Source organism: Nyctereutes procyonoides, unplaced genomic scaffold (genome assembly GCF_905146905.1).
Source record: "Nyctereutes procyonoides isolate TBG_1078 unplaced genomic scaffold, NYPRO_anot_genome, whole genome shotgun sequence".
Taxonomy (NCBI): Eukaryota; Metazoa; Chordata; class Mammalia; order Carnivora; family Canidae; genus Nyctereutes; species Nyctereutes procyonoides.
Genome location: NW_026575125.1, coordinates 27,878,836 through 27,892,622, shown reverse-complemented (window position 1 = coordinate 27,892,622; position 13,787 = coordinate 27,878,836). Strand labels below are relative to the sequence as shown.

The 13,787-nt window shown below is 36.1% G+C and overlaps 1 protein-coding gene across 6 annotated transcripts in view; it reads left to right on the top strand.

Moving 5' to 3' along the window:
• Positions 1-13,787, top strand: part of DMD (dystrophin) — a 2,039,779-nt gene that overhangs the window by 579,708 nt on the left and 1,446,284 nt on the right. For all 6 annotated transcript variants that reach the window (XM_055339022.1, XM_055339018.1, XM_055339021.1 and 3 more), the window contains one exon: positions 5,044-5,194. In XM_055339022.1, coding sequence (XP_055194997.1) covers positions 5,044-5,194 — 151 coding nt within the window. The remainder of the gene's footprint in view (positions 1-5,043; positions 5,195-13,787) is intronic.

Genomic DNA, 13,787 nt, shown 5'->3' with positions numbered 1-13,787 from the left:
TAGTTACATTTCTTATTTGAGAATTGTATATAAGCAAGTAATTATGAAGTCTAAGAAATGGGGCCTGAGAACCTATCTTAGTAATTTTTAATTCTAAGTCCCTAGGATCTATGAAGTCTATACTTTTACATATTTATTAGTATAGCACCTTGCATAGGATTATGTTTTTTAAGTATTTTTATACATTTTATAATGTATTTTCATAAAACCCAAGAAACACTATTTGGACTATCAAACATGGGCTGAAATTAATGAAAACATTTATAATTTTGTCATTTATAAATTTGTGTAGAAAACCAAAATTTCAGAAAATGGCATTCAGATTTATTGCTAAATTCCTTAACTCAGGATATCATTCCTTATAAATATTATGTGAGGGATGCCTGGGTAGCTCAGTGGTTGAGCATCTGCCTTTGGCTCAGGTCATGATCCTGGGGTCCTTGGATCAAGTCCTGCATCAGGCTCCCCACAGGGGGAGCCTGCTTCTCCCTCTGCCTGTGTCTCTGCCTCTCTGTTTCTGTGTCTCTTGTGAATAAATAAATAAATAAAATCTAAAAAAATTGCATGAAATAATAAAATCTTATGGATAAAGATGGCCAAGTAAGGAATCCTTGTTGTTGTTAATCCAGTTATCTGTTGATTTAGACCTGTGCTGTTCAATATGGCAGCCACTGGCTGCATGTAGTTATTTAGCTGTAAATGTAAATTATTGTAATTAGATATGGGTAAAAATTCAGTTTCTTATTTATACTAGCCATATTTCAAGTGCACAACAGCCGCACATGGCTAGTGGCTATTGTATTGGATAATACACATACACAATATTTACATCATTATAATGATCTGTTGAGCAGTACTGGTTAGGAGATAAATGCCTTTCTATAGTCCACCAGAATCTCTGTAAAGCAGACTGTGCTTGCAGTGTTTTCTTCATGTTCGTAGAGAGATGTTCCCATAGCAGGGTGTGAGGTGAGAGAGATCATCAATAAAATTATTTGGAAAATTATATTCCTTAAGATGCTTTTTTTACTGCAGCTAAAATACCAAATACAAGTGGCTTATACCATCGCTTCTCAAAGTATGATCCATGGATGAGCAGCATTGGCATGCCCTGGGCATTTGTTAGAAATGAAGAATCTCCGGCAGACCCCTCCCCAGACTTAGAAAGTAGGTATCCCCCACAAGATTTGTATGCACATTAAAGTTTGGGAAGCAGTGGTTAAAACCGTAAGGATGTCATTATCTTAGATTACAATAAAGCCACAGGTGAGATAGCTCTAGGTTAAGTGTGTGACTCCACTGTGCCATCAAAATCCCAGGATCTTTCTTTCTTTTATTGGAATATAATTGACATACAGTGTTAAATTAGTTGTAGATAGAGAATAAAATGATTCAACAATTCTATTTCTCAGTGCTCATCAAGATAAAGTTTACTCTTTACTCCCCTCACCTATATCTCCTATCCCCTCACCCACCACCACTCTGGAAGCCACCAGATTTGATTTCTGTATTTAAGAGTCTATTTTTGTTTGTCTCTTTTTTCCCTTTGTTTGTTTTGTGTCTTATGTCAACATATGAGTGAAATCGTGTGATATTTGTCTTTCTCTGACTGGCTTATTTCACTTAGCATTATAACCTCTAGGTCATTTCAATTTATTGGTTTTGCTAGTCTCTGTCTGTCTTTGGCTGATTTTACAATTGGAAGTTGGCTGCAGCAGTTCCCAATGTCATATCCTGACATGCTTCTGCCTCTGGATTTTGTCAGGACTGTCTCCTGTCTGACACTAGTTTATTCTAGCTCCATTGTCCTCCTTTCTCTATTGCCAGTCATGTGTTTATGCTTCGTTTTCCTTCTGCTTTTATAGCCCTTTCTAAAGGACCACTCGAAAACCATAAAATGCAAACTCTTTTCTTGCCCATGGGTGATAGACTTTTATTTTATGAATTTGACAAATTTCCCTGGTTTATTTGCATCTTTTGAATGTTAGTTGGAAATGTGGAATTTCTTTCTTGCATTTCAATAATATTTTAAATTGAACAATGTGAAATTGTCATTTTGTGGAATGAAAACTCATTTATCAGCAACTTCATATGACCCAACCTAACATAGCTTTTGATCCATAAAGAAGGAAGATGAGTCAGTCAAAGTTAAGAGCATGGACTTGGGTCACAGATGGTTTGGCATTTATATACTGTCTTAACTTGTCACTGAGACACCTTGGGCAAGTTCTTTAACCTTCCCAAAATCCATTGTCCTCAGAAATAAAATAACAGTGGTATCATCTACCTCAGTAGGTGATAATGAAGACAAAATGTAATTATTTGGTGTTTTTCAAACACAAGTCGGTCATCTTCCACCTTCACACTTCCTTCCATATCTGCATTCCTTTTCATCATCACATATTTAATGCTTTTCCTTAAAATAATTACCTTTACTTAGCCTCATCTTAAGCTGTATGATTTTATATATAAATTAAAATTATATATAGACTCACTATATATATGTATGTATATAAACATATGTGTACCCATATTGCTTAGCCATATAGATCTAAGCCAAGACAGGGGCATCTGGATGGCTCAGTTGGTTAAGTGTCTGCCTTTGGTTCAGGTCATGATCTCAGGGTTCTGGGATCAAGCCCTGCATCAGGGTCCCTGCTCAAGGGCGAGTCTGCTCCTCTTTCTCTCTCTACCCCTCCCCGCTGCTTGTGTTCTCTCTTTCTCTATCTCAAATAATTAATCTTAAAAAAAGATACATACCAAGACATATTAAAATAGTTTCATAGGTTTTCCCCTGTGCCACTAAAATCATTCTGCAAACCACAAATGGATCGTATATCATCATTTAGGATCCACTAAAATCGTACATATTTTATGCTTACTAACAAGACTAACACACAAAAAGTGTTGAATGCATGCTAGCCAATATAGTTAAAATTAATTAAAAATTAATTTTAGGGACACCTGGGTGGCTCAGCAGTTGGGCATCTGCCTTTGGTTCAGGGTGTGATCCCAGAGTCCCCAGATTGAGTTCCATATCAGGCTTCCTGCATGGAGCCTGCTTCTCCCTCTGCCTGTGTCTCTGCCTCTCTTTCTCTCTGTGTCTCTCATGAATAAATAAATAAAATCTTTAAAAAATTAATATTTAATTATATTTTAACCCATGGACTAGTTATAACCCCCAATTTTCTAAAGTTACCCCTTCTATCACATTTAGAAAAGGGGCATTTGTATTGTAAAGGTTCTACACAAACTTTATGATAGCGGTGTGCCCTCATGGTTGCCTCTACTGCTGCTCAGACATTGCCATGAGCCACTATTCCCCTCCCTGCTGCTCTCTCTGAGTAACTCTAGCTTGTAATTCACCTGCAGGTATTGATGCTATCTCTTTGCAGGCCTTAGCAAAGGAGGCACAGCACCTTTTACTACCTGTTGACTTATTTCATATAACACCTACACAGGAAGCTCTAAGTACTGACCAGACATTACTGAGTAATCCAAGTATCTAAAGTAAAAACATTGGAAAAGCAAAAACCATTTTTGAACACTATATTAAAAATAATTGTTAAGGTCTAAAGGAAAGCTGTACAAAGGTAAGCTCTTCACAGAGGTTCACCACATGGACATCCTAATTAAGAGGAGCTTCCAGCAGAGGTATGGAGTTCAGTGAATATTTGTTAAGTGGAATGTCTGAAAGTTTGAAAAAGGAAGTAAATAGTATTTTAAAAGGAAATTCCGTATTAACTCTAACAAATATGTGTTATACTTGGAACATTTCTTCAACTATAAAGAACAATGTGGGATTCTTTTCTTCTGGATTCAGGGATTGAGTCCCACATCGGGCTCCCTGCAAGGAGCCTGCTTCTCCTTCTGTCTATATCTCTGTCTCTCTTTCTGTGTCTCTCATGAATAAATAAAATAAAATCTTAAAAAAAGAATATATACCTCAAAATAAGTATTAACACTTCTCATTTGAGTCTCCAATTTTTGTTGAATGGATGAAATAACTTTAATTTTCAGCCTCACCATGAAGTTGTGTGATTAATAGACAAGATACTGTCTCATGTCCCTGATGTTGGAAATCTAATTGACAAAGTTTAAGAAGTTGGCTTTACGGCACATTGCCAGGCTTTAAATTCATTACCCAGCCCACTGTTGTTTACTTCTTTGTAAACAATACATCTCTTTCACTTACCTATTTCTGCATAATAAATGATTCTAAAATGTTGTGGCTTAACACAGTAATTTATATTTACATCATGATTCTGTAGATCAGAAATGTGGGCAAGGCTTGTCTGGATTGTTGTTCTGTAGTTGTGATATGGCTGAGATCACTCTTTGGGCTGCATTCAACAGGAAGCTCAGCTTTTTTTTTGTTTTAGTTTTTGATTTTTTTTGTTTGTTTTTTGTTTGGAAGCTCAGCTTTTAAAATAGCATTTTATCCTCTGGAGTCATTCTCAACATGATCTCTCATCATTCAATACTGTAGTGTGGTCTTCTTATAGCATGGCATCTAGCTTCTGAGAGAGAATATAAATGCTTCCTTGTTCTTTTAAAGCATTTATACTTGGGACTCATATAGTGTCACTTTTGCCGTATTCTACTGGTCAAGACAAATCACAAGGCTAGTCTACATTCATGAGGATGGAAATAGACTCTTGGCAAAAGAGGCAAAAGATTCTTGGCCATCTTTAATCACCATACATATTAAAGTAATGGAGATAAAATTGGACAATTGCCAGGATATGCTATTAGTTCAGGTATCAGAGATGGGTTACTTTTACTTAACATGTTCACATTTAGTTAGCTATGTGAAACTTCCTAAAAATTGGGATGTGTGAACTATAATAAATAGAAGAAAGAATAGCTGCAGAGGTGATTGATCATGGGCTCTGCTTCCCTTACTTCTTAGTGTTTAATAGACACCAAGCAGTGTGAACATGCCATAAATTATAAATGTCAACAGTTTTATTTTATAGGCTTAATAATAGTACGTACACTTATTTTGATAGAGGTATTAATAGACATCTTTCCAATTTTCAGTTTACATAAAGTTCTAATGGATCTCCAGAATCAGCAACTGAAAGAGTTAAATGACTGGCTAACCAAAACAGAAGAGAGAACAAGGAAAATGGAGAAGGAGCCCCTTGGACCTGATATTGAAGACCTAAAACGCCAAGTACAACAACATAAGGTCAGTATATTTTAAGCTATTTACTTTCTACTGGAAAACAAACTCTATGTATATATCTGTATTACAAACACACATGCGTACATGTATTATGGTTTACAGATAGGAATGAATTGAAGCTTCAATTAAGAAGAGTTTTGGAAGTCATTCTTACCTAATACATTTTGAAATGTTTGTTTTTTTTCAAATACAGAATACCTAGGCTTTTCATATCTGAAAAACAATATCCCTGTAGGAGAACAATTCTAGATATGTGGTTTATTAAAATTTTGGTTTCTTGGAAGAAAGACTCTGTAGGGATTACTTGCAATGCAAATTTAACTAATAACACAAGATTTTTTTTACATGTTTTTACCTTCAATTCAAGTTTTAGAACAGGCCAGGCTTGATTAAAGTGAACACCTGTAACATTGCTTTTCTATAAAATACAGACTCTATCGTTTGTAATATTTCTATCTTTTTTCACTTTGTTTGTACATTTACAAATTATGCCCTTTGGTTGCCAGAAAGCATTTGTTGTTTTTGTGATTAGGATTTCTACAGGAATATTTCTTTTTTTCTCTTTCAGTATCATGTTTTTATGTTTTAAGATTGTATTTATTTATTTGAGAAAGAGAGAAAAAGAGAACACACACAAGTATTGGGAAGGGCAGATGGGAGGGAGTAGCAGACTCCCCACAGAGCAGGGAGTCCTATGCAGGGCTCAAACCCAATAACCTGGGATCAGGACCTGAGCCACCCAGTGCCCCTTCAGCATCCATGTTTTAGATGTTAATTGACATAGAACATTATATAAGTTTTAGATATATAACATAATGATTTGAAATTTGTATACACTGAAAAATGATCAGCCAAGTAAGTCTAGTTACCATTTTGTTACCATACAGAGTTAAACATTTTTTAAAAATCTTGTGATGAGAGCTTTTAAGGTTGACTCTCCTGGCAACTTTCAAATATGCATTACAATTTTATTGACTGTAGTTCTGTGCTGTACATAACATCTAGCTGACTTACTGTTTTGTAACTGAAAGTCTGTACTTTGTGACTCCCTTCAGCTACTTTGCCCATGCCCTAACCTCCCTCCTCTCTGGCATCCATTGTTCAGTTCTCTGTATCTATAAGTTTTGTTTTGTTCATTTGTTTCTCCAAGTGAATACTGAGAGGTGGAATTGCTGGATCATGTGGTATTTCTATTTTTTAATTTTTTGAGAAACCTTCATAGTGTTTTCCATAGTGGTTGACCAGTTTATTTTCCTCCCAACAGTACACAGGGGTTCTCTTTTTCTCCACATCCTCACCAAAATTTCTTATTTCATATATTTTTGATAATAGGCATTCTGAGAAATGCAAAGTGATAGCTTGTTATGGTTTTTATTTTCATTTCCTTGATGATTAGTGATGTTGAGCATCTTTTCACATGCTTGTTGGCCACCAGTACGTCTTCTTTGGAAAAAATGTCTATTCAGATCCTCTGCTTACTTTAAAATCTGATTGTATTTTTTAAAGATTTTATTTATTCATGAGAGACACACAGAGAGAGGCAGAGACACAGACAGAGGGAGAAGCAGGCTCCTCACAGGGAGCCTGATACAGGACTTGATCCCGGGACCAGGATCATGCCCTGAGCCAAAGGCAGATGCTCAACCGTTGAGCCACCCAGGTGTCCCTGATTGTATTTTTGTTGTTGAATTGTATAAGTTCTTCTTATATTTTGGGTATTAATCCCTTAGTGGATAGATGATTTGCAAATGTTTTCTGCCATTCTATAGATTGTCTTTTCATTTTGTTGATGGGTTTCCTTTGCTGTGCAGAATCTTTTTACTTTGCTGTAGTCCCACTTGTTTACTTTTGCTTTTATTACCTTTGCTTTAGATTCAAATCCAAAAAAAAGAATTATCACCAAGACTGCTCTCTTGGAGCTTACCACCTTTGTATTCTTCTTGGAGTTTTATGTTTTCAGGTCATGCATCAAGTCTTAATTTGTTTTGAGTTAATTTTTGTGCATGATATAAGACAGTGGTCTAGTTTAATTATTTTAAATGTGGTTCTGCCCTTTTCTCAACACCATTTATTGAAGAGAGTGTCCTTTCCTCGTTGTATATTCTTGCCTCTTTTGTCATAAATTAATTGACCATATACGCATGGGTTTATTTCTAGATTTTTTAATTATATTTCATTGATGTGTCTGTTTTTTATGCCAGAACCATACTGTTTTGATTACTATAGCTACATAATATAGTTTGAAACCAGGGAGAATCATGCCTCCAGCTTTTTTCTTCTTTGTCAACATTGCTTTAGCTATTTGAGATCTTTTGTGGTTGTATACAAATTTTAGGATTGTTTGCTCTCATTCTGTGAAAGATACCATTGGAATTTAGATAAGGATTGCAGGTAAATCTCTAGATTATTTTGGACAATATGGAAATTTTCTTATTTTTTAATATGGACATTTTAATATTCTTACAATCTACGAGCATGAAATATATTTCCATTTATTTATGTCTTATTCATTTTCTTTCATAAGTATCTTAATAGATTTTAGTGTACAGATCATTCACCTTCTAGGTCAAATTTATTACTAGGTGCTTTATTCTTTCTGAAGCAATTGTAAATTGGGTTGTTTTCTTAACTACTCTTTCTGAAAGTTTGTTGTTAGTGCATAGAAATGATTTCTGTATATTGTTTATATATCTTGCAACTTTACTATATTTATTAGTTCTAACAGTTTCTGATGCCATCTTTAGGATGTTCCATGGATGAAGTCCTATTGCCAGCAAATAGTGACAATTATTTCTGAATGGAATTTTGAAGGTGTTTCCTTCTAATAACCATTATAAAGCTAGATCTGAGTTTTATTGTAGGAAAAAGAGCTTGCTCAGTCCATAAAGAAACACACGGGGTGCGCGTGCAAACACACACGTACACACACACGTGCGCGCGTTCATGCGTGCATGCAAAATAACCTTCATAAATGGTCCAGATTGGGCTTGCCAGATTTAGGAAATAAAAATACAAGAAGCCTAGCTAAATTTAAATTTCAGATAAGCAACAAATAATTGTTTTTAATGCAAGTATGTCCCAAACCACTCATTGTTTATCTGAAATTCTGATTTTAGTTGGCATCCTGGATTTCATCTGATAACCCTACTAAGGATTCTGTATTTCTTGGATTTGTGGCTTTGAAAGGAAATATCTACTTCCTCAACTCAGTTCTCCTAAATGTGCATCTCACCCAACTTTATTCTCTTTGTATAACATTTTGTCAGAGCTAGTTTCATAGTTCTATGTAGATGCAACATACTGTTCTTTCCAAGTCCCAGGTTCTTTTCTTATTTAATGAGCTTCTGGTTCAATGACAAATGGGGCCGGCTGGCCCTTGCTTTTGCTGCCCCCACATCCAACCTTTGGCCATAGCAGATTACAGTCAAGCAGTTTAGGGAGAGCTGTAGCTTTGGTCATCTCCATCCACTGCACCATTGAGGGAAAACATAAATCTTCAACTCTAGTCTAATTTTCATGTGGAACTTGTGATGAAAAGAGGCGAATTTGTCATCTAGATTTTAACTGAATATCTGATGAAGAAGTTAGATCCAATACTAGATCTCAAACTGGACCACATTTCACATGTGGTTAATGCACTCCTATCATAGACACTCTGTCACCCTCTTCCCCTTGGCCTGCACTGGAAGTTGCATGCAGACTGTTTTTGTATACACTAATTGCTTCTCTGAGGACATTTGCTACCACAAGATAATCTCAGCCAGTTTGAGGGTGGGAAGGAAGCATTTAGTGCTACCAGAGCTGTTATGAATTAGCCGAGGAGGAACAGGGGATGATGGATAAATCTCCCAGAATCCTTGCCTCATAGTGAGATAATTCCAAGGTGTTTCTTAATTCCATAGTCTCTCAACAGTTTCCCAGCAACACTGAGCCCCAGATGTCCATGCTGTTTCACGCTTTCACTTTCATAATGCCTCCTGAGATATCTTCCCAAATAAACTCTTTGCCCCCAAATCCTTCGCTCAAGGTCTGCTTGGAGAGGAACTCAATGTAAGACAACCTTCTTGCCCAGGAAGCCAGGGTACTCTTCAGCCTTGTCACAAACTAAATGCATAATTTTCAGAAATTGCTTAATTCTCATGTTCTCCACATCTTCATATAGGAAATAATGTCTATTTTAATCTTTCCATTAGTTTTAGAATGTGAAGCCTTTTTTTAGGAAAGGGCAAGACAAAGGCTGGTAACACTGAACATCAGAGGTAATGATGTTGCCCCTGGATGCCTGGAGTCTGAGGAGGAAGCCAGGAAGCCAGCACTCCATTAGGAGAAGTGGCAGAATAATGTGAGGCTAGCCATGAGTGTGAATGACTTAGGGCAACCACAAGGAAACCCTGAATAGATTCTTCAGTCAGCATAGACAGGCCACCTAGAATCTTCATATTCTGACAGTTACCTGGAATGTTTTACACATTCCTCTGGAAGATATAGAGTGAACAGAATGCGAAATAGTTGACTAATATTGTCATAAAATTTGACTAGATTGTCCATTACTTGAAAATATGCCATTTCTGATGAGTATGAAATTGCTTTGAAGAGAATAATTTGAAACAAAAAGCAACAGAATTACATGCAAGTTGATTATCTAATCTTTTACATCCAGGACTTATTCATATAAGTACAAAAGGAGAAACAGATGGAATTGTTTCTGTTTCTCACCCCAGAGAGTGAGGCCAGCTTCTACCTTTAACTGTTTAAATCCACTTCAGGCTATATATATATATATATATATATATATATATATATACACACACACACATATATATGTATATATTTTTTTTTGTAAAACTAAGATAAGGGAAAAACACAGCTAAGAGAAAGTTTGAAAATTGCTAATATTCTTTTGTTACTTAAAATATTGATGGGGAGAAGAAAATGATCAACAAAATCAAACAATTTATAAAGGAGTTGAATTTATTTATTTATTTTAAAGTTATTATTTAAGTTCCAGTGTAGGTAACAAACAATGTCATATTAATTTCAGGCGTACAATATAGTGATTCAACACTTCCATACAACACTCCATGCTCATCACAAGTGCCCCCCTTAATCCCTATCAACTATTTCACCTGTCCCCCACCCCTGCCCTCTGACAACCATCATTTTGTTCTCTGTAGTTGAATTTATTTAAATGGGAAGCATATTTTCTTAAAAGTACACACTAAAAGGAGTACATTTTTTGTTGTTATTCTTGCCATGCTTCATAAAACAGAAAAAGATAAATGTTGTTTCTTTAGGTAACTGGGTTCAAACTAAAGCCTGATTTAAGTAGTCATTGATTCACTTTGTCGCTTTTCTTTCCAAGCATTGTAGGTGAATGAAAATATGGAAATTTCTCCTGACAACAAATACATCAGTAACCTTGGTAGTTGAAAAAAGCAACTCCACCCGGCTGCATCATCACACTCCTCACCTAAGTTAACATTTAGGGGTTTTAGCTATGTATAGATAGACATTAAATCCCTTAGTCATCTTTCTTTTTCTAAGAGATGATTAGAGATGACAAAATCAAAAAAGAGGCACAGATTTTGTTGCTGGGAGTCCATTTAAATTCTTCTCAGAACAGAGGACTCTGGCTTTTTCTCTCCCTCCCCTTCCTCCCTCTTTCCCTCTCTCTTGTTCTCCTTGGTTTCGAGGACAGAAAAAGAAACTTTGCAAATCTTGCAACTACACCATGAATATTACAGATATGCTTCTCTATGTTCACTGACAGGATCCTTTGCTATCTTCAACAGCATTTTATTATGAGGCAAGCTAGAAGTGCAACCACTGTGAAATGTCATGGAGATAAGTCACTTTTACTGAATCTGCCAATTAGGCAAGGTAGAACAATTGATCCTATATTAGTGGTTACTATTAAATGTAGCAAAAGTGTTAACTCTGGGTAACAGGGAAAAGTTCAATTTGCTACAAAATTTGGAAAGAACAATCATTCTTCACAGCTATTGCTTTGGGGAGAGAATTTACAAGTTTACTTTAGATCTGAGTCACCCAAAAGTTAATCTCTTGGGAATGAATAAATTCAGCCTCTTCTTCCCCTTGTGAAGGCACATGTCAGAAATAATTCTGGTTGGTTATTTTTGTCTTAAGAGACGGATTTTATTAGCTATGTTGATAAGGAATGAAAGAATTTCCCTTGAAGGAGTGACAATATTAGTTAGGAGTAAAGGTCTGTTGTGGGCTTAGATATTCATTAATGGGAAGAGAGTTGGCTATTTTGGAGGGTCTTTTAATTAAAAGAGAAGCTTTTGACTGAGGAACCTTTTGTCTCAAAGCACAGTCGGCCTGAGATGAAGGTTAATGCTCAGTGTACTAGCCAAGTTTCCATTTCTTCTGAGAGATTTAGCCTTTTGTTATTAGCAACACTGGCTTAGTAACAGCATCAACAAAGTCCTTACCATACAAGTTATTAGAATCTGAAGATATAAATATGGCATGTGCACTACATTCTGACTTCAGTGAATGTTCTAGGTTAAGTACCGATTAATACAAATGACCTCTTAGAAGCTCAGTCACCTATCCTTTCCTTGCAGCTTAGTTAATCTCAAACGTTTGGGTTTCCAAAATTGGGAAATTTACTATTCTGGTGACCTTTAAAATGATCTAGATGTTCATGTAATGGGAAGAATTTTGGTGTAACCCTGCTAAAGGATTTGGCACTTGATTTCATTCCATTGCATTCTGTTCCATATCATTGAACAAACACTTATGAAAGCACAGTGGGTGCTGTGAGGAATACAGACACTTTTTATATATGGAATCTTTCTCAGGAAACTCACATGTTAGTACAACAGATAAAAACACAGAAAACAAGTGACCATTGTACCAGGCAGAATATGGAAAATGGCTTGAAAATATTAAAAATAGTGACTTGCTTGGGCAAAGGAAATGAGGCAGGGGAAATGTAGATTGTGCCACTTGTCTTTGTCATGTGTTGCACTATCCTCAGGGCTAAGAGTACAACCTGACTGTGGAGGGTCTTGAACTCAAGACTCAGGCATTTGGAGTTACTCCATGGGTAGAAGGGAGCCATTATTGATGAGAAATTAAACTGAAGAGTAGTGGTTTAGGAAAATTTATCTTAATTTTTTAGGAAGATATATCTTGTAAGATAAATCAGAGCAGGGATCAATAGGAGGCCAGATGACATGGTAGGAAGATACTGCAGAAAGTGTATAGGAGCCTGAATGGAAGCAATGTCAATGAAAATTGTTAACAGGTGTAGGAAACGTTTTAGAAATCAACAGCAGAACCAGCAGGACTAAATTTAGGAAATGAGCAAAGGGCTTGAAGTAATAGATTGTGAGACTGGGCAGTTGGGAAGCAAAGTTGGATTTTAAAAAATAGACCATACTAAGATAGAAATGCAATAATTGGGAAGTGCAGGATTCCAAAAAGCCTAAGAATACCATGGAATCAAGAATGCTTTTAGTAACTAGTTAGCTCTCTTCCATCTTTTGTAAGATTAACAGTATGTTATTGGTTACTGCTTTGAAATTCCATTTTATTTCCTTTTATCCTGATAAGTGATTAATGAATGTTTGGTGGCTATGGCAATAAAGATAAACAATATAATCAGGAAAAAACTACCATGCTACAGCCAGAGAACCAGATAGACCTCTTTGTTTCTCTAATGCCTAGCCAGTTACTTAGCACATAACTGATGCTCTGTAAATATCTTTTTGGAGCAGACACTTTAAATAATTCTGACTAGTTTTATCACACACAGAAGCCTCATCATTGCTTCCTTACTTACACATAATCTGACAACTTAAATAAACAAAAGCATTGTGAGTAGAGGCAAGGAAATAACTCATAGATGAAGGAGCACATCTATAACACAACTTCCTTGGAAATAGCATCTCTGATGCCCTCTCACTACCTCTGACATTTGTTCTTTCCTTCTATCCCTGTTTAATTCCCCGTTAAAATTCCTCAATGATTGTAATCCTGGCCTCTTTATAAGTATCACAGAAGATACCAGCAGAAGTCGTACCTAGATAGGTCCATAGAAATCAAGCTTGTAATCCTTACTCATATGGAAAAGGAAATCCATTTGATGGAATCAGATTTTTCATTGGACCTGCCCCAGAGTGATCAATTCATGAGGAATATGTGAAGAGGGAACCAGCTGGGGAAACTATAATGTCTGTAATCATAAGACTCTGTTCTTATATTTGTGTTCAGAACTGTGACCTTTTGAGTCACAATGAACTTAATGTAAATTATAAGGACTTTTTGCCCTCTGGCCTCAGTCTTGGCTAAATTAGGTCTGGTTGCCCCCCCCCTTTTTTTAAAGCTGGCCTTACAATTTAACCTTTCTTCCCAGACTCTTATTAAGAAAGGAGAGAGAAGGCCTAGAGATACTGTACTTTCTCTTTTTTTGGATTCCATAAGGACCTTACTTGACCTTCAAATGACACATAATAGGAACCATGGAATAAAAACATGTATTCTCTCAAGTGGGAGATCCCATGACCATATCCGTGCATAGCATGATGACAATATGTTCTAAAAGAGAATATCCAGATAGGAAAAA